Raw genomic sequence first — 19575 nt, forward strand, 5'->3', positions numbered from 1 at the left:
GACGCCACCATTTAGCTTGGTAGTCATTTTATCTATTCAAACAATATAGCGTGCTTACAATTGCCAGGTGCTACACCAGCTAGTGCCATCCCCAACAAAATCCATTAAACAGTAAATATCTAGCCATAAACACAAATAAGCTTTGAAAATATTTTGTACAGCTTCTACTATTTCTACACTTCTTCTCTCACATTGGGATTAACTTAAGTTTCACTGTTGAATATGCCCTTGAGTTAAACGTACTCCAACACCTTATAACCACAGTGCCTATTCAACAGTCAGAAAGGGGAGTGTATATTGTCAGCTGGAGTGGCAAAAGGCCACATTCAATGAGAATCAAACATTTTTGAAAGAGTTTTCTTATAGAAAACAATGACACTTTCCACTGATACCAGCAAGCCCAGTCTGCATTAAGAATTTTTTTTCCAAACTGTGAAAGATTTTGTTTTTTTTTTTTTTGGTCAGGAATATTAGCCCTGAGCTAATATCCGTTGCCAATCCTCCTCTTTTTGCTGAGGAAGATTGGCCCTGGGCTAACATCTGTGCCCATCTTCCTCTACTTTATATGGGACACTGCCACATCATGGCTTGACAAGTGGTTCATCAGTCTGCACCCAGGATCCGAACCTGTGAACCCCGGGCTGCTGAAGCGGAGCGTGCGAACTTAACCGCTATGCCACTGGGCTGGCCCCTGAAAGATTTTAAATATACTTCATTCCTCAGATACAGGTATAAGTCAACAAGTAGAAAAGTGAACACAGAACTTAAGACAGCTTTTAAAACATAGGTTTAAGATACAAATAGAAATCACTTACACAAATAAGTCAATATCCAAATAATAGAAATGATTATATCAAACATACTTACCGTTGAAAGGATTGATTCCTGCCCTTATTCTTGAAATAATAGCTTCTTTTACTTCTTTTTTCTTTACACATCGAATGCCCAAATTTTGAAAACTAGAAGGAAAACAGAGAACTTTCAAACTGCATTATAGTTAAACCCAGGGACACATAAATGAGGTTTTACTAAAGAATACTGCAAAAATCAAGCATATATCCAACAGTGAAGAGTCATCATTGAGATATTAAAAGCATGAAATACATTTACAATTGCTATGATAAAGATGTGAGGGTAAAAATAGTGGGGTTATATTCCTAAGATAACTGTTGAAAGAAAAATAGTATAAACTGTATCATTTTACAGACAATATTTTACAATTATACTTTACTAATATGCCTATGGCAAATACACCAAAGTAGATGAAGATTGACAGGAAAACGACACCAAAAAGCTAAAATTCACCTCCCAAACAAATTCATAATCAAATCAATAAAATTTGTATATTTGATCACGTAAATCAAAAGTTGTAAAAAGATGCCCACAGGCTGAAGCCCACAGGTATGTTTAGCTGAGCCCATAAAAGTGTTGCCTACATTCAAAAAAAAAATGTGCATAGACTACTACCATCTAAAAATCAGGTAACTGCATATTAACATCTTCTCTTGAACATTTTAAAGGTCTGGCAACAGTAAGCTGGCACAGAAACACATGGCTGGAGCTAAGCACCTGCAGCCCCATCTATGCAGGGCTCTCCAGTTTGCCACAGTGCCTGCTAGTCCTCTTACACCTGAGCCACTCCACTCCACTCCACAGACATTTGATTTCTGAGCCCCGACTGCTAGTAGCAGTGGAATATGTTTTATGCTGTAGTATATGAAGCTACAATAATGATTCATCATAAGAAAGTACTGAAATGTGTTTTTTTAGAATTAAAATGTGTTTAATTAGAAAGATGTTCAATACTAACAATAATATTTAACAAAAGTTTCAAAATGTCATTTATGGAAAACTTCTCAATAGCTACAAATATTACTAATTTGCATATGTGTAATACAGATGATGGTGGGGGGAACTCCCCTACCACCACCAGTCATACTTGTTCCCACATGGAAAAACCATGACATCATTAAAGTTGGGTGGGTGTGAATAAGGAAGCAAAACTTGGTTATAAAAACATCACTATTTGTTCAAACTTCACATGGCACTTTGCGACAGGAGGCTGCCTGCCTTGTCTGCCCCTCTCCATGCTCATGCTGTCTTTTGTTCATGCTCTTCACATTCACCACACTTGTGATTTTGTTAGCGCCTAAAATATCTTTGATGTTTCCTTCCTCTGCCTAAAATAATTAAACAATAAATCTTGAATTTGTAATCCTTTCTTGAAACCCTGAAACTATAATCCTCTTCCTCAAAACTATGCCACTTCTTTGAAAGAGTCTTAGCTTGGTTCTCACTTTTTCTTTGACAAAAGATTTTAAAGAATTCTTCATTTTAATATACACTACTCGATTCTGTTTCATCTGAATAACCATATTTGACTGCTATTCACAGAATATTCGAAGTAGTGGGGATTTCTGAAATTCTGACACGAGGAAACCAAGGATCACAGAAATTATTTGAATCAATTATTCATTCATTCATAGTCATTCAACAAGTTTTGGGGTTCCTACTTTGTACCAGAAACTCTGGAAAGTAATAGGGATATAAAATCCCTCCTCTCATGGAGCTTACAGTCTAGTGCAGGAGTTGAGAAACTATAGTGCATGGACCAAACCCAGCCCACTACCTATTTTTGTAAATAAAGTTTTATTGGAACATAGACAAACTGATTTGTTTACGTATTATCTACGGGTGCTTTCATACTACTAAAGCAGAGCTGAGCAGTTGCAACAGACACCATATGGCCTACAAAACCTAAAATATATACTATCTGGTCCTTTACAAAAAAAAATTGCTGACCTCTAGTCTAGTGAAGCAGATAGATATTAAGCAATCATACAAAAAAATGCTCAACTGAAACCATGACAAGTTTTATAAAGGAGATATACATGATGTCATGGGAGCCTATGATGGAAGAGAATTGATCAATTCAGGGAGGGCAGACAGGCTTCTTGTAGGAAATGATCCTTAATATGAAAGGAAATGAACCAAGGGAAGAGGAGACTAAAGAGACTGCAGGCAGAAAGAATAGAACATGCAAAGGTCCCTACAGAAGAGCATTGTGAGCACAAGAAACTAAAGGAAAGCCTCCGTGACTGGAGTATAGAGTTCAAGGCGAGCACGGTATAATAGAAGGCTAGAAATACAAGTGGGCCATGTGGGCCTTGCAGGTCATAAAAGGAATGTTGTCCTTATGCCAAGAGCCACATAAAGCCATCACAATGTTTTAGTGAGGTGTGACCAATTAGATTTGTATTGGAAAAGATCATTATGAATAAATTAAAAAAAAAAGATCACTCTGGAGTGAAAAAAAAAAGTGGAAGACAAATTGGGGAGGAGAGGTGGAGGTACAGAAAGAGTTGATGCAGGAAGACCAGTCAGGAAGCTATGCTGGCAGCCCACATTTAGACTACAGCAGTAATAGTATGGTGGCGATGGAGGTCACTGAGAGAAGTAGATAGGTTCAAAATCTATTTAGGAGGTAACTGTTAGTGAATTCAATGTGTGCACCTATGTGAGGGCTGTCAAGGATGACATCTATGTTTGGGGCTTTTATAGCAACCACTAAGACAAAGCACACTGGAAGACCAATTTTGAGAGGAAAGAGGTATGATCATGGTAAGATCATGGTTTGTGGCATATTTTATTTGAGGTGCTTTTGAGATATTTAACAGAATATGTCAAAAAGGTAATTAGACTAAATACCATTCCCCACTGAAAGAAACCAAGGCTCCTTAAAAAAATTTGATGATTTCAGGGCTGGGGCAAAAAAACTACAAGTAAGTCTTGAACACTTTGCTGTGTCAGAAAGTAAAGTGTACAAAGAAAGATGGGGACATGACAAAAGAACACAGAAAACACTTTGAAGGGGCTTGTACTGGTCAAATTTGGATCAATTTGAAAATCAAAATAATACTGCCAGTAATGGACTATATAGTAACATTGAATATAAGAATCCATGGTCTACAGTGGTATTTTTTTATGGGGAAAGGGAAGAAGGAAAAGTTCTTTTTACGATAGAATGCCAATTAATATCACCAATGGAAAAAACTACTATCACATGTCTCCTGAAGGGCTATTTTGAGAACTATACAGCATCATCTCTGTAGATTTCTTGACCAAAATGTTTCATGTTAACATGAAAATATTATTCATGGGAACATGGATATAATCATGAGCAACAATTCAGACTAATCCACATTGAACAACAATCTTCAAAACAAATAGCCTAGACTCTTCAAAAATGTTCATGTCATGAAAGACCAAAAAAGGCTGGAAAATTGTTCTAAACTGAAGGAGACTAAATAAGCATGACAACTAAATATAATATGTGAACCTTAACGAGACCCTGGATTGGGGGAGAGGCAGGACAGCATAAAGGGCATTATTGAGACATTACTGGACATAATTAAGGTAGTCCAAAAATTTAACTGCCTGTAACTAAGATAGAGAAGGAACAGCCAGAAAAGCAGGAAGTAAAATAGGAGAGTTCGTTCTCATAGAAATCAAGGAATAAGAATGTTTCAACAAGGAGTGGTTTACAGTGCAAAATGCTGCTGGGAGGTCAAATAATATAAATAGGAAATATTTCTTGCCAAGTGCGTATTGCTAGCTATTTTATGTTTTGTGTTGTTGTCATAAGAGGAATATTTTGAAAGCATATTTTCTAAATGGTTGTTACTAATATATGAGGAGGCTACAATTTTTTTCCTGTTAACTACATTTCATTTTTCCCCAAAGGCAATACATGTTCATTACAAAAAAATGAATTACAAAATAAACACAAGTTAAAAGAAAAACAAAAAAGCCCACAATCCTACCTACCCAGAGACAACTACTACTATACCTTAGTGTATATACTACCTTGTATATGTACACATTTATTCTAAACAAAGATTTTTTATCACATATTGTTTCAAAATCTATTTATCTAACATATTGTGAATATCTTTCTATACAAAGACACATTTGCTATATTATTTTTAAGGCTACATAGAAGTACATTGCACGGATGTACCAGTTTATTTAACTAATCCTGCTTTGCTTATATTTTGGATTGCTTCTAACTTTTTGCCATTACAAACAGAGCTGCAGTGAACATCATTATAGCCACATGTCTGAACATGTTTAATTAATTGTTTCCTGAGGATAAATTCCTGGAAGTAGAATTGCTGGTTCAAGAGACATTCATATTTTTCAGGCTTTTGCTATGTAGTTGTTAAAATGCCTAGATTTTATTAACTTACACTCTCATCAATATGATGAATGGGCCCATCTTCTGGCAGCCTTACCAACACAAAGTGTCACATAATTTTTTAAATCTTAGAACCATTGTTTTATGTTAATTTTATAACCCAACCTTTTCTAAATAATAATTCCAATTTTCCAGTTGATTTCCTCACATCTGGCAATTTTTAAGTTAACTATTAACGAAAAGATAAAATAAAATTTTATGAAAGAAAATCTTTCATAAATTATTCAAACTAAGAAAGAAAATCACAGCATAAAATAAGTTTATGTTTACTTTTAGTAACAATAAAGAAGTATTCCTGCTACCATCATGGGCTGTCTACTAGTAAAGAATGAAAGGGTAGTTCTAATGCAAATAGTAAGAAAATTTAAATGTACACTATAGTAAATAGAAGGAGAATGAGGAATTAGTTTATTCTTCTAAAAAATAACAGATGTACATGGATGGGAAACAGAGCACCCTACGCTTATCCTATTCCTGAAGATGTCTGTGACTCTGTACTTACAACAAAGGTCTGCGTTCTTGTCCAAATTCTGCTTCATAGTAGCCATCTCTGCAGTCTTTTCCTACTAAATCATGAGGATGAGGTTTATATGGGTCATTCTTTGTTACTAACGTAATTCTCACTTTTCCTTTTCCATAATAGTGCATAATCTGAAAAAGGGGAAAATTAAATATATGATCCATAAATATATCTCATTAAGAACTGATCTACTAAATGAGAGTTCAACTTATATAATGTAGTTAGGACTGGATAAAATAAAGTCCAATTGACTGACAACTGCAGTTTGACCAAAACTTTCCAGAGAATACCAGTAGGGAAGAATTTACCTCTCAGTTCCTTGGCATATTATTTTCTGCCCTAATTACAATAGGTCATATCATCTGATTCTGCTTATTTTCCTTTGAAAACAAGTAAAATGATACCAAAATATTATCATAGAGCATGAGGAAATACTTAGATATTGAATCACTGAATGCCATGCTTATATACATTGTCATACTATAAACATCCCCTGAAAGTATATATTTAAGCCACAATGAAAATGATAGCACACCAATATGATCATTTTACCTTTCTTTTTTTTTTTTGAGGAAGATTGGCCCTGAGCTAACATCTGTTGCCAATCTTCCTCCTTTTTTGCTTTTTTCTCCCCAAAGCCCCAGTAGATAGTTGTATGTCATAGTTGTACATCCTTCTAGTTGCTCTATGTGGGGTGCCGCCTCAGTATGGCTTGATGAGCAGCGTGTAGGTCTGCACCCAGGATCCGAACCAGCAACCCCAGGCCACCGAAGCAGAGCGCTCGAACTTAACCACTACACCACTGGGCCGACCCCTGATCATTTTACTTAATATGTGACATTTCATTTCAAAAAGTATTGTTAGTAAACATATTCAAGTGTTCACTGTACAATAGGCAATATATCAAGTTGAGTTTCACGAAATTAAGTTTTCACACAAAACGAAATTTTCACGAAATTAGGTTTTTCTAGATGTAACTACATCTAGAACACTGAGAATGAAGAGCAGAGTTAAGCATGGAAGAGGAAGGACGACACTGAGCATGGGGAGGAGCTAATTGTTTAGTCTGGAAGGTAGCAAATTTGCAAGCACAAAGCAGGGAATATAAAAACCAGCATAGGACAAGGGAGCAAGGTAGTTAAAAATGGGGGCTTACCAGGTAAGAGGGCAATAAAATCCATAATTTTGAATTTAAACTTAATTTGAACAGTAACCAGGAAGTACTTATTGCCTTTCTGAATGAAAGAGAAGATAACCACTTAAAATTGTAAGACAGGCTGATGCAGAACTCAAGCTGTAAAGTGTTTAGGACCTATTGGAATTGTAAGGATACAGATCTTAGAAATATTTTAGAGAATGTAAGGAATACGCTGAATTATGGAGAAGAATTAAAAATCACTCTTAAAGGATTAGAAGAATAGTGTTTTCTTATTTACCTTTTATTAACATTTCTCCCATTTTAACATTTAAATAAAAGGACTTAGATAACTCAAATTCATATTGCTGCCAAAAAATGCGATAAAAATTAGGAATTTGGAATTCAATACAGAATTTTGCCATCTGCTTTTTCTATAATTTAGCATTCCCTTTAAGTTCAACAGAATAAACTTTGTAAATAATCTAGTTATAAAACAGTAAATTAAGATGTGTTGATGAAAGATTAAATAAGACTTTTCAAAATTCACTCTGCCATTAAGGTTTTTAATTGGCATTTAAAGGATAAAAAATTCATTAAAATCAGTAAAAATCAAATGAAATATGGTTTTTAAGTATAAAATATAAATATAGTATATTTTATAGATATAAATATGATATATTGATCAAAGTCATTTTGGATCAAAAACTATTTTCAAAATTTATGCTAATATGAAAAAACTTATTTAAAAGATGACAATATTTCACATCAGTCAATGCAACCCAGAGAATGAGGGATCGGCAATAAAGGTAAGGAGAAAGGAGACAAAACGTTCTCCTTTTCCAGAGCCTCTAGATTAGCCAAGTGATGGCAGGAAGAAGAATTCTGAGTTCCCAAATCCATGTTTTTATCTACAGAACAATTTTGCTCACCTCTGGAAGGAGAGAGTGCTTTTGCCTCATCAACTCTGTATTCCATGAAAGGGATCCATCCCATCATCCAAAAGCTGACAACGTACACTAAGCACTGTCAATCACTCTACTTAGATTAACACAAAACAATGTATATCTATCCGCAGGGATGAAGAATCCATAAATCTATATTTAAGAAATGTCCCTGACATTTATCTAGTACAGATCAATGAAAAAGAAAAAAGAAGAAGAAGAAAAGCCCATGGAGATGACTGTAAAGAAACTGGGCCTTTAATGTAATTGCTGTAGCGAAACTATGAAGCAACTAAGAATGAGACACACACAGGAGAATGGTCTATTACCTGGATTGACGGGTATGTTCGGTTGTTGTCTGTGCTGTGCTCCCCTGGAATGCTGCCTGCTGATCGCCCTTCACATTTGTACCTAAATCGCATTCCCCTCTGCCTGGGTTGTTCAATTATCTCTATAAATGGGTTATACCCACCTGAAAATTTAAAAAGGGGGGTGGGTGAGATTAGGATAGCAATAATAATGGATTTTAACCATTTTGTTTTTTTCAAAACAGCAGACTAAAAAATGTTCCCTCCAATATTAAATAACAAAGTTGAAATGTAATTTTCCAAGATTGGATGGTAAAGATACCTTTTTCTCCCATTCAAATTGAGCTCCTATACAATGTTAACACAAATCATTCAAATCATATTTATTGGTTAGCACTTTATTGTTTAATATCTACAGCTAATGCCAGTGTGAAGTTCTGAGATAACCACTTCAGAGATATCCACTTCTCACATGAGACCAAGCAGAAGGGTTTCCCCCAAGATTCCCCCAGAAGGGTCAAGAAGATAGTCTTCAGAAGTATAACATTAGACTCCAAAAGTGTATTTAACTGCTTGATTTTACATTAGCCTCTCAATAATGGACTAAAAGACTGATCATTGAAAATGAAAACGCATTTAAATCTTTTCAGAAGGATATGTAAGTTTTTTATATTTCCACTGGAATCTTAAAGGATTTATATATAGTACATCAACACAAGTTCCAGACAGGACTTTAGGTTCAAAGGAATTTTCAGTCCCATCTAAACCTTTTCTAAAAACTACGACACAATGGAGGAAAAGAAAATGATTATTTACTTTCCATAACAAATATAATTCAGAATATGCACCTTTAGAATGAACTACTGATACGCACAACAACATGGATGAATCTCAAAATAATTATGCTGAGTGAAAGAAGCCAGACCAAAAGAGCACATAGTGTATGATTCCATTTATATAAAACTCTAGAATATGTAAACTAATCTATAATGAAGGAAAGCAGATCACTGGTTGCCTAAGAACGGGGGTGTGGAGTGGATGAGGAAACTTCAGGTGATGATGGATATGCTAATTATCTTGACTGTGGTGATGATTTCAAGGTTGTATACACATGTCAAAAGTTATCAAATTGCATACTCTAAACATGTGCAATTTATTGTACATTAATGATATGTCAACAAAGCTGTCTAAAACATATGCACCTTTACCCCCCCATACTATTCAAATTGTGGAAATGCAAGTTCAGTGAAGACATTCAAGTGTGCTTACAAGTAAGGTACTTAGCAACGTGTCTTTATGTCAGGAGTGTGAAGATGTTTTCCACTAAAAAAAAAAAAATCTTCCTCAGTTCAGTTCAGTGATTTCTAAATTCCCACAATTAGATATCTATTTTTTGATATCTAAAGGCTTATCTTGTTAGAATGCAAGCAAATTTTCAGAAAGAGTAACAGAGGGTCTTATCAGTGCAGTATTGTGAAGAGGTCTTTTGAGTCCTACCCAGCCACCTCTTATCAGTGAAGTCCCCAGAAATGTTATCATCTCTCTTAAGTCTCCTACTCTATAAAATGAGGATAAAATAATAGCATCTACCTCATAGGGTTCTTGTGAGGATTAGAGATAACGTGTGTTAAGTTCTTACCAAGTGCCACGCATATAACAAATACTCAATAAATGGTGTCTATTATTATTTCAGATGCTTTCTTGAAAACAATGTATATAGTGATACTATGATTGTATAACAACTGCTACTTTCAAGGATCTTACAGAACGGTGAGGCAAACTACACAATTTATTAGACTATAGAAGGGATGAACAAAACAAAATTTTGTTTATGCTAACAAAATTCTGCATAAAATGATAAATGCAAAAGAGTCAGGAATGCCTAACTATGTCAAAGGAAAAAAAAGCTAATGAAGCAAAAGGGTGAGGAAGGAAGAAGGGAAAAGGAGAAAGGCAGGCATTCTAGGGAAAGGGAACAGTATGTCCAAAGCTGTGGCAGCACAGAAGAGAAGAGTGTAAGAATCACCAATATAGCCCCAATGGAAGTGGAGTACACTTCTACCCTTAGAAAGAGAACCAAAAGCCAGAGTACATTTGGGGAATTGAATTTCATTCTATGAGTGACAGAATCAATGAATGGTTTTATGCAGGGGAATCACATATGATCAGACTGATATTTTAGAGTAAGAATTCTGGAGGCAGTGGACAGATTGAAAAAAGAAAGCAAGATGATCAGTTTAGAGGCTGTTACAATAATGTGGGTAATGACGGGGGTATGTCTCAAATATGGTAGTGATAATAGGAATGAAGGATTATTTAAAAGATAAAATTGACAATACTTGGTGACTGACTGAACATTACACTTAAGAGAAAGTAAAGAACCACTGATGGCTCCATAGTTTCTACTTTGGGTTACTGAGTAAAGTATTACTGTTACCTTTAATTCTATTCGGTTTGGTTCAGACTTCTTGTGTTTGAATTTGCTATGTATTTGTTTGTTCAAAAGACAATGGGGTCAGGGAAAACTGACTTTAACCTAATTAAGTTCATAATACTTATTTCAATTTTACTGAAAATCACATGGCATGCAGATGAGTATTTCATTTTCACATCCTTGTATAGCCGCCTTGTATATTTCAAATAATTCAAATTTACATTTCAGTTTCAAATATTTCACACCCTTATATATTCTTATAGAGTATTTAAAAGAAAGTACATTTTTCTCTCAATAGTTCAAAATACTCAACAATCTTTTTTAAGAAATATCTGAAATCATTTAGGTGGTTGAACTAAAGGTCAAATAAATCCCTGCCCACTACTTATGTAAAGGTGTCTTGCTGGGAAGTTGATATAGAATGATATCATTAATGGTAAGTGGCTAACTTTTTGGGGGAGGAGTGTGAATAAAAGTGCTAGGCTCATAGCGAACATGCAAATATTTCATTGGTTACACAACGCTTCCCTAAAATATTTCACTGGTTACACAATGCTTCCTTAAACTAGAAAGTGTGTTTATGAAAAAAGTCTATAGACAAGAGAACAGAAAAGCAGTTGTTGAAAGATTAAAACTTTTAAAAAAGATTTTTAAATTATAAAAATGACAAATATTAGTTACTACATAACATCAAGCACTTAAAAAACCCTTGAAATCTGTTCTTCCTATTGTAGAAGCACTTTATTGGTAAAAAGTCTCACTACCAACCAAGTAACAGAGTTGACTAAAATATTTCATATTCCTCCAGCTGGAAATAATCTTCCCCTCCTGTAAGCTACCATAGTATTTTGTTTATGACAATTATTCCAAGTAACCGTAATTTAGGGAAGACTCACTGTTTTATTTCTTCTTGAAAAAAAGCTGCTTGTTTCATTTCTTCAAGCTACTTGAAGGAAGGAATTGGGTCTTACTCATCAGTGCCTTGCACAGATATTCAGTAAATATCTGTGGAATGAATGACTGAAAATCTAGAGATCTTTTTGTTTGCGTAAGTTATGCAAACATTGGAGGACTATATTAATGATTAATCAAATGTTTCTCATTAGGTTCCACTACTATGGGAAAAAACAGTGCTTTGTAGGTACTAGAATCGCTACACCTTCATATTCTTCACACCCATTCATATTCTAATTTATCTGTATTTATGATTTTAAAAAGTTTCCCAGCTATAAATTATTTATATCATGCATCAGTACAATGTGCCAGTTACTTCCTTCCTAGGTACCCTGTTTTGAAGCACCGTTCTTCCTGAGGATAAAAAGTGCTGAAATGTAGTCATCAATGGAGTGAAAGAAGGAAACATACAAATCAGGGAAATGTAGGGAAAATGAGTACTCTTAACTAAGATTATCCCAAATCACGGCAGTTTTGAACAGCATTGAAAGGTCTTCAAAACTGGTTCTAAACAAGTTGATTACTGTACTTTTCTTGAACCAATACTATGCAAAGCTAGGACTGAACCCTATATTTTTAACAGTATTGTAAATGCTAATATAGACCAGAATAATATTTGAAATATAACCAAAATGTTTGCAAGATATATTTATGTTTTTATTTGCACTTAGGCAAAAAAAGAGTGCTATTTGAATTTTTAAGATAAAAAAATTACATTGAAATAATAGTTAAAAATGGATGATCAAGTGTCAGAAATAGATACTTTATTAAGTAAAACTTTATAGTCAGCATTGGGAACCAGCATTAATTGTACAGTGAAAAAAATGTTAATTATAACACTGTTTTAAAGCACTTTTATATACATTTTCTCATTTGATTTTCCTAACTTTAATCTTCATAAAAACAGAACAGGAATTATTATCCCACATTACTGATGATAAGACTAAGGTTCAAAATTACATGAAGGTGTAAGAAAAAGCAATTATGAATGACACTAGCAAATATGACAGCTGGGATCCCAGGGGGTCAAATTCAAAGAACAACAAGCACAAAATCAGCTGGGAGCAAAGTCACAATAACTGATACAGCAAATAACCTAAAATAAATGCAGCTTAGTTTAAGAAGATATTGCATCTTGGTATAGGCAAATGAGTATTTAGATCCAATGAAATTCCTGGAACAGAGTTCATACTGGGGTGTATATCAGAATCAGCAAACATACATGCCCTGACTTACCTGAGATTTGCGGAATAGCAATAGAAATCTATCTAAAGCCCAGGCATGTTTCTGAAAAAGCCTTCCAAACAATTCCTACACACACCTGATTAAGAACCACTGCCTTAAAACATAAAGAAGTGGAAACAACAATGCACATATCCAGAGAGGCAATCCAAAAATTCACGTACAAGTATGGGCTGGGTGATAGATAAACTAGGCAGAGGAATTCTGACAACTTGTAACTCCTCTTTCTCCCCCACTCTAAAAAGCTTATCCAAATGCAAGCAAGGGAAAAAGACATTATAGGAATAGCCTTCAATTGTATTGATTTATTTAAAAAAGTAAATCATTTGCAAAATTAATATTTTAACTATCATCAGTAATATTTCTTACAACACAGCACACAAATGATTATAACATGCCAATGTGTCAACACCATAGTTTGAGAAGAACTGACTAGAGACTGCATCTCCCTCATAGAAGTACTGGATAACAGAGTGCCTGAGACCCAAAGGAGCAAATGGAGCTAACAAAATATACTTTCCCAAATATCCTCTCTACTCACTCTGGAGAAAAAGAAAATAAGATCTATTCTTCTTTTCTCAAGACTAGGAACCCAATTAAATCATGGTGATTATCTTCTTTACGTTAAGACACAGGTGAGTTTTTCCATTTCTTCCTAATTATGATCAAAATTTAGAGTTACCATTTCCTACATAGATAGAATTGCATTCAATTAACAAAGGGGCAAAGAAAACTTCAGCCTATTCCCATAAGGACAGAAAAAGACTAACACAGAAGGTGCAAAAGTAATCAAATGAAGGATAAGTTACGTCAATCAAGTCAGCAAAACAACACATGGTTTATCTACTAAGCAATTTTTGATTTACTTTTTTTTTTCAGAATGCTTACTATCATTTAAGTGAACAAAGGAGAAAAGATACACTTGCCTGCAAACAGCACTGTCAAATTCTATTCCCCCTACTTGAATATACACAAACTAAATTGTTTAAAAGTAAATTGTTTAAAAGTAAATGGGCATTCTTATATATTCTTGAAAGATATATTTTCTATCTAGCGTCTGGTCTAGTCTATTATTATAGGTTTTAAGGTTTCATTAAATTCTAGAATCGTCAGGGCACTTAAAGAATAGTAAGTCTCAAGTGTCTCTAGTAGCTCCAGCTTCCTAGAGGTCCGAGTCCCAAAACAGCTCCACTCTGGAAGAAAACTAACATTTATGGGCATGCATTATTTCATTTATTCCTCACAACAAGACTCTGCAGTAGCTGTTCCCATTTTTATATCACAGAGTGGCAGAACTGGAATAAAAACCAACCTGGGCTAAAGTCCAGGCTTATCCCAGTCTATCAGGCTGACTCGCAACTGGGTCTTAGGAATCCAAGTGAGGGAATTTTCAGATGAGTATTTGACTGATGTATGCACCACAAGGTACATAAAAGATGTAAAAAATTTTGGCAATAGAGATGCTACTGCTAGAGATTCCACTGCTCTGGGGGGAAAAATAAGTTTTAAAAAATTTTAACTTCCAGGGTGAAAAATTAGAGAAATTTTTAAAATCTGTCCTAGGTTATTCAGGCATTTAACTAAATTCAAAATCGACAGCAGGGTCAAATCATGTCTTGATTAAGAGTGCCAGATTTAAAAATAAAAATTACTGGATGCCCCTTTAAATATGAATTAATTTTGTTAGTATAAGTGTATCCCATGCAATCATCTGGGTCATGTGCCTACAAACACAAAAATTTGCAGAGAACACAGATGAGAGAAAGATAGAACAGAAGGAAATTCTGAGTGCCTTAAATTGTATTTGAGAAAGACACTACACACAACTCAGATGTTCCCAATTATGATTCACCATCTGATTCCTCCCTAGTCATTTCACTCACTCATTCCCTTCACTCTATATCTATCATATATCACCTTAATTTTTTTATATCACTGTCATCGCTACATTTTCATGTGTTGCATTTCTGAAACAGCCTTCATGTTTATGTGCGTAGTCTTTTACTTAAAAGAAGTCATTTGCTTTAGCTATCAATTCCAGCTTCCAGCTTTATCATTAAAGATTGTCGCATCATACTTACATTAATTTTTTTCCCCTTACTCAAGAGAAATAGTTCTCTTGAAATTCACACTACAGACAGAGTTGGTAAGTAGTGCGGTTTACAAAAACAATTTCTTCGTGTACTTCCTATTATGTGACATAGCAGAACTATACTAAAGAAAACTGAATAAAAATAAATTACCTAAATTTTAAAACATATTTTACCAAAGACAGTACTATTTATTAGTAAATAAACCTATGTGCACACAAGAACAGGTTGCACTTTCTACTGGAGCAATGAGAAGCTTTAAATTCAGATATAAAATAGATAATTTAACTTATATTAAACAGAATAGAATTATATACATATACAAAAGTCATGATTGCCTAACTATGCATACCCTAGATCGGACTGGGAACATTTTTCTTAAAAATGCCTATTCTAATTAATCATGTCAAAAGACTGCAATCGGGATATAATTAAAAAAAAAAAAAAGCAATAAAGACAGCTTAATAGAACTCGAGCTGTGAAATCCTAAATAATTAATCTGATAATTTACCTGAACAAAATGTAGAATCATATATATACCAAAGTCCCAGTTACTCATGGTACTTATATAATTTTGCTTATGAGATTATGATCTGTTACTTTTTGTTATACAGATCACATATTCAACTACACATACCTATTTACATATGACATCCGGTGAAAAATGAAGAAATGGTCTTAAATGCTTGGTAATCAATAAAAATACTTTCTGAGGTTTTAATACTACCTTACTACAAACAGAATCCAAACTAGACAATGATTAACTAAGCAAATTTTTTTTCTGTTACTCGTTTGGTTAAATTACTGTTTCAAAACAGGATGGGAATTTATAATTTAGCGAATCTTTTTCTCTGAGGTCTTTACAAGTGATTAACGAAAGTACATCCAGGCTCCCTTTTAAAAATTTTGCTTAGCAGTTTTCAAATAAATGAATTACAATTTAAATAACTTCTTATAGTTTAAATAGCCCCATTTGAATGCAACTCCAGAAAAGGCAAACTTTTAAAAAAAGATAATTACCCTACAACTTTCCATTCCTTTAAATTTTTCCCCTTCAATTCAGGGAATACATTTTCAAAACAGCACAAAATATAATGTCATCAAACAAGTTTAAATTGTATCACATTTTTAAATGATATGGGTCTTACAATACTCTCTATATAAATGGTTAATTCTTTTCTCTGTCTTCTGAAAGAATTAGAAGTACTGCATTCATATTAACAAAGTTTGGTTAAACTGCCAGCAGGCTGACCTTTATTTATAATGCTCGCCATTCTTTACTTCTTTCATACAAAATCTCTTTCCGGTAACCAATAAATTAACCAAATATTTCAAATCATCTTTGCACTTTTCATCTAAATATGCTTTGAATTTATGAATTTACAAGATTATCTGAAAGTTTGGGGTCACTGAAGTGGGTAAAGAGAAAGTTGAAATATTTTAGACTACACTTGTATTCTCACATGAAAACCACAGACAAACTGAAATCAAATGTCATGTGAACCACCCCAATTTCCTTTTCAGCCTACAGCAGTAGCTACAGCATTGTTCTGCTCAAGCCTTTAAAAAAGTCCTTTATGCTTTCTACTTCCTCTTCTCTGCTAGACATCAGCCTTCTGAGGGTCACTGAACCAGGGAGCTGGGAGGATGCGGGTCAAGCATAAACAAGCCCCCCTCTTCGGCCTCCCAGTATAGTGTTAAGGTATACTTTTAGGCCTGCCTGCCTTTGCTCACGCTGCTGCCTCTGCCGGGAAAGCGCCCTCATGAACCTAGCCAGAATCCTGTCAAGGTCCATCTCCAACGCAGTCTACTTGATTTACTTCCCTTAGGTTACAAGTGGACCTAAACCTTCGCTGCATACGATATGAGACTCCCTCCCCTGACCTCTAGCTGTTTCTTGGTTAACTGGTTTACCCCCAAAACAAGAGATCCACGCACTTATTAACTGAAAATAAATATTTACATAAGTGATAGAAAGTTGTTTTCATTCCGACTCATATTTTAAAGCACGAGTACTCTAAAAATCCTCTTTTCCCCTTCTTTCCAACAAGGGGGAAAAACAAAAACAAAAATCGACTTCTGCTCCGTAAACTAGAAAGTATGCACTTTACAGTAAAAATTATCCACTTCGATCAAGCAACATTTCCACTTAAGACCTGTTAAAATACCCCTGGTGACTTTTAAAGCCGCACCACATTTTGCACAACTCGCAGCACAACGGCGATCACCCTTTGGCACTTGATGAAATTAAACCAAAAAAGGTAGAGCTCTCCTGAGGTCTGAATGTTCCTCATTCCTGTTCTAAAACCATTTCAATATAAATCACTTTTTAAATACGAGAATTCTTTGCCCTCCTTTATTTAGATTCTTATTACTTCCCTAATCCTAAAACCAAGTCGTTGGAAATTTCTAAGGTCCCAGCTATCATCATGGCATCAAATTACAGAGCGTGACTTTGATTTCGCACGCAAACCCTGAAGCAGGTAATTTTTTAAAAGGCCGACAATTTGCCAGAAGAGGCGATTTTAAAGACCGAATGTGCCACAACCAAAACTGCGCCCGGAAACTCTGGGCAGCAAGACCCTCGGACTAGCTCCTTCCCCCCGGGCCGGGTCGGCGCCGGGACACTCACCCGAGGCCATGGCTCCGCTCCCCGCGCCGCCCCGCTCCAAGCGTCGGATCGCACGCAGGCTGCCGTAGTCAGTGACCCGCCGCTCAGTCGGGCGGCCGAGGGACCTCTGCCGGCGGGACCCCCGTCCCCCTGACCACCCCCGGGGCCTCCTCCTCCTTCCCGGCCTCCTCTGGGTTTGCGGCTCACACCTTCCCCACCCCCTTAATTCTCGCGCTCCGGGTCACCCGGCGCCGCCGGTCCAGGCTGCGGAGCCAGGGACAGGGGGCGGAGCGCGGCGACAGCCGAGCACCGGAGAGGCCGACAGGCGGGCAGCCTGGCGGGAGGGGGATTTCCCGCGGCTGACGTCGGCCCCTCACCGCCGCCTTCCCGGGGGCGGGGGGCGGGGCGTCCTGGCGGCGGGCGCGCGCGCGTCCGTCCACGGCTGCCCGCGCTCCGCCCCGCCCCTGCCCCGCCCCCGCGGCCACTCCCGGCAGTGCGGCTGGCTGGGGACCCGGGCCGGGGAGCGGGAGCGCGGGATCTTCGGGAGCGCAGGGAACGCTGGGACCCGGGAGGTGACGGTCCCGAGCGTGCGGAAGCTGCCGGCTCCTGAGAAATCCCCCTCCTCCGGGTTGTTCTTCGGCGCGTGGTTTAAAGTTCAGGAGCAGGTGGGAGGGTGCGGTGACGTCGAGAGGGCCGGCCGCCCGGGAGCACTTGGGGGCGGGCCGGGCGGCGAAGTAGGGCTGGCCCTCCCGGCTGGGGGGTTCGACTGCCTGGGGTTTTCGATGGGTGGTTCCCCCTCTTCCCGATTTCGCACATGCAAATCGCCGCCCCCGCGCCGGCAGGCGGCTCGGCGCAGGCGTCCCGGTGCGCCCTCGCGGGGAAGTGCGGAAGCGGCTGTCGTCTGTATTCTTTTGTAATTCGTGTATTTGCATACGGGGACCCCCGCAGTCTGACTTTCCCCCTTTATGTCTAAAATGCGAGGGCTTTGTTAACTTGACGTACTTTACCTACTAAAACTTTTTAAACTCTTACGGTCCGCGCTGTGAGTTCGTTGTCTCATTACGCGGTGTGCTCACAATTAGTGAACTGGACAGTGTCTTGGCATTTGACGAGGATACCGACAAGGAAGGGGGGACTGGAACGAACGTTTAGTGTGTTGCAGGAATCTGGTGTAACTTGGTTTCCTTCATGTGCTAAGCACCTCCCATGTGTCAGTTTACCTCATTTATAAAGTAGTATTATCCTCATTTTATAGATGAGGTAATCGGGGTTCAGAGAAGTTAAGTAATACTTCGGAGAAGTTAAGTCAGTCCCTCAGAATGCTAGTAAAAAGAAAAGCACAGTTTAAACCCAGAAGCTGTCTGACTCCAAAGCTCTATGTCCTTTCCGCTATCCCTTACTGCCTAAAATAAGTCTGAAGGGGGAATGGGGAATGTCAGCCTGCCATACAGGTGCCAAGCTGGAGGACCCAGTTGGGGAAATAATTAAAAATAAAATCTACCAACCCCAAAATATCCTCTCCACAAAATGTAGAAAACTAGAAAAGAATGAAACAGCTTAATTATTGAATAAGCACACTGTGATGCGCTAAGGAGATTACAAAAGACAAAAAAAAAAAAATCTCACTTTATATAGCCATGGGGAGACAATCCATTACATACCTGTTGTCTTTATCCAAAGGAAAAATAATAGGAAGTTACATTTTTGGGGCCAAAAGCCGAGGTTTAAACTCCCACAGAGGAAGAGAGATGGGGCACCATCCTCCTTAATGTTCACATTTCAAAGAGATGGCTCCAAGGACCCCAGAAAGACCTTAGGGGAATGCAAAACTGGCAAGAGGCGTATTTAGGTTTTTAAAAGCTGTACAAACATTTAAGAGAGACAGAGAAATCATTTACAAATTAGGTCTTTCTAAAGGAATTGTTCAGTGAAAACGGAGAGGGTAATGTTCTCTGTCCTTTTTGGCACCAGGGAAATTTTTTAATTTAAGTTTTTAGGCTTTTATTTACCCTTACAACCCCAAATGTCAGAGCTGTAAGGGCAAACAGCACAAATGTTTAAGAATCCATTAGGAGAGTGA

At 36.9% G+C, this 19575-nt stretch overlaps 1 protein-coding gene across 2 annotated transcripts in view; it reads right to left on the bottom strand.

Moving 5' to 3' along the window:
* The window catches only part of REL (REL proto-oncogene, NF-kB subunit), a 33200-nt gene extending 15466 nt beyond the window's left edge, over window positions 1–17734 (bottom strand). The window contains exons 1-4 of one of the 2 annotated variants that reach the window (XM_058551164.1): window positions 17517–17734; window positions 8186–8328; window positions 5760–5908; window positions 868–959 (exon numbers count right to left, since the gene is read on the bottom strand). In XM_058551164.1, the coding sequence (XP_058407147.1) occupies window positions 868–959; window positions 5760–5908; window positions 8186–8328; window positions 17517–17526 (394 nt within the window). In that variant the 5' untranslated portion in view covers window positions 17527–17734. The remainder of the gene's footprint in view (window positions 1–867; window positions 960–5759; window positions 5909–8185; window positions 8329–17516) is intronic. The other variant, XM_058551163.1, reaches the window with a different exon arrangement.
* Between the last annotated feature and the right edge of the window lie 1841 nt (window positions 17735–19575).

The sequence above is a fragment of the Diceros bicornis genome, chromosome 12, assembly GCF_020826845.1.
Source record: "Diceros bicornis minor isolate mBicDic1 chromosome 12, mDicBic1.mat.cur, whole genome shotgun sequence".
In the NCBI taxonomy this organism is placed as follows: Eukaryota; Metazoa; Chordata; class Mammalia; order Perissodactyla; family Rhinocerotidae; genus Diceros; species Diceros bicornis.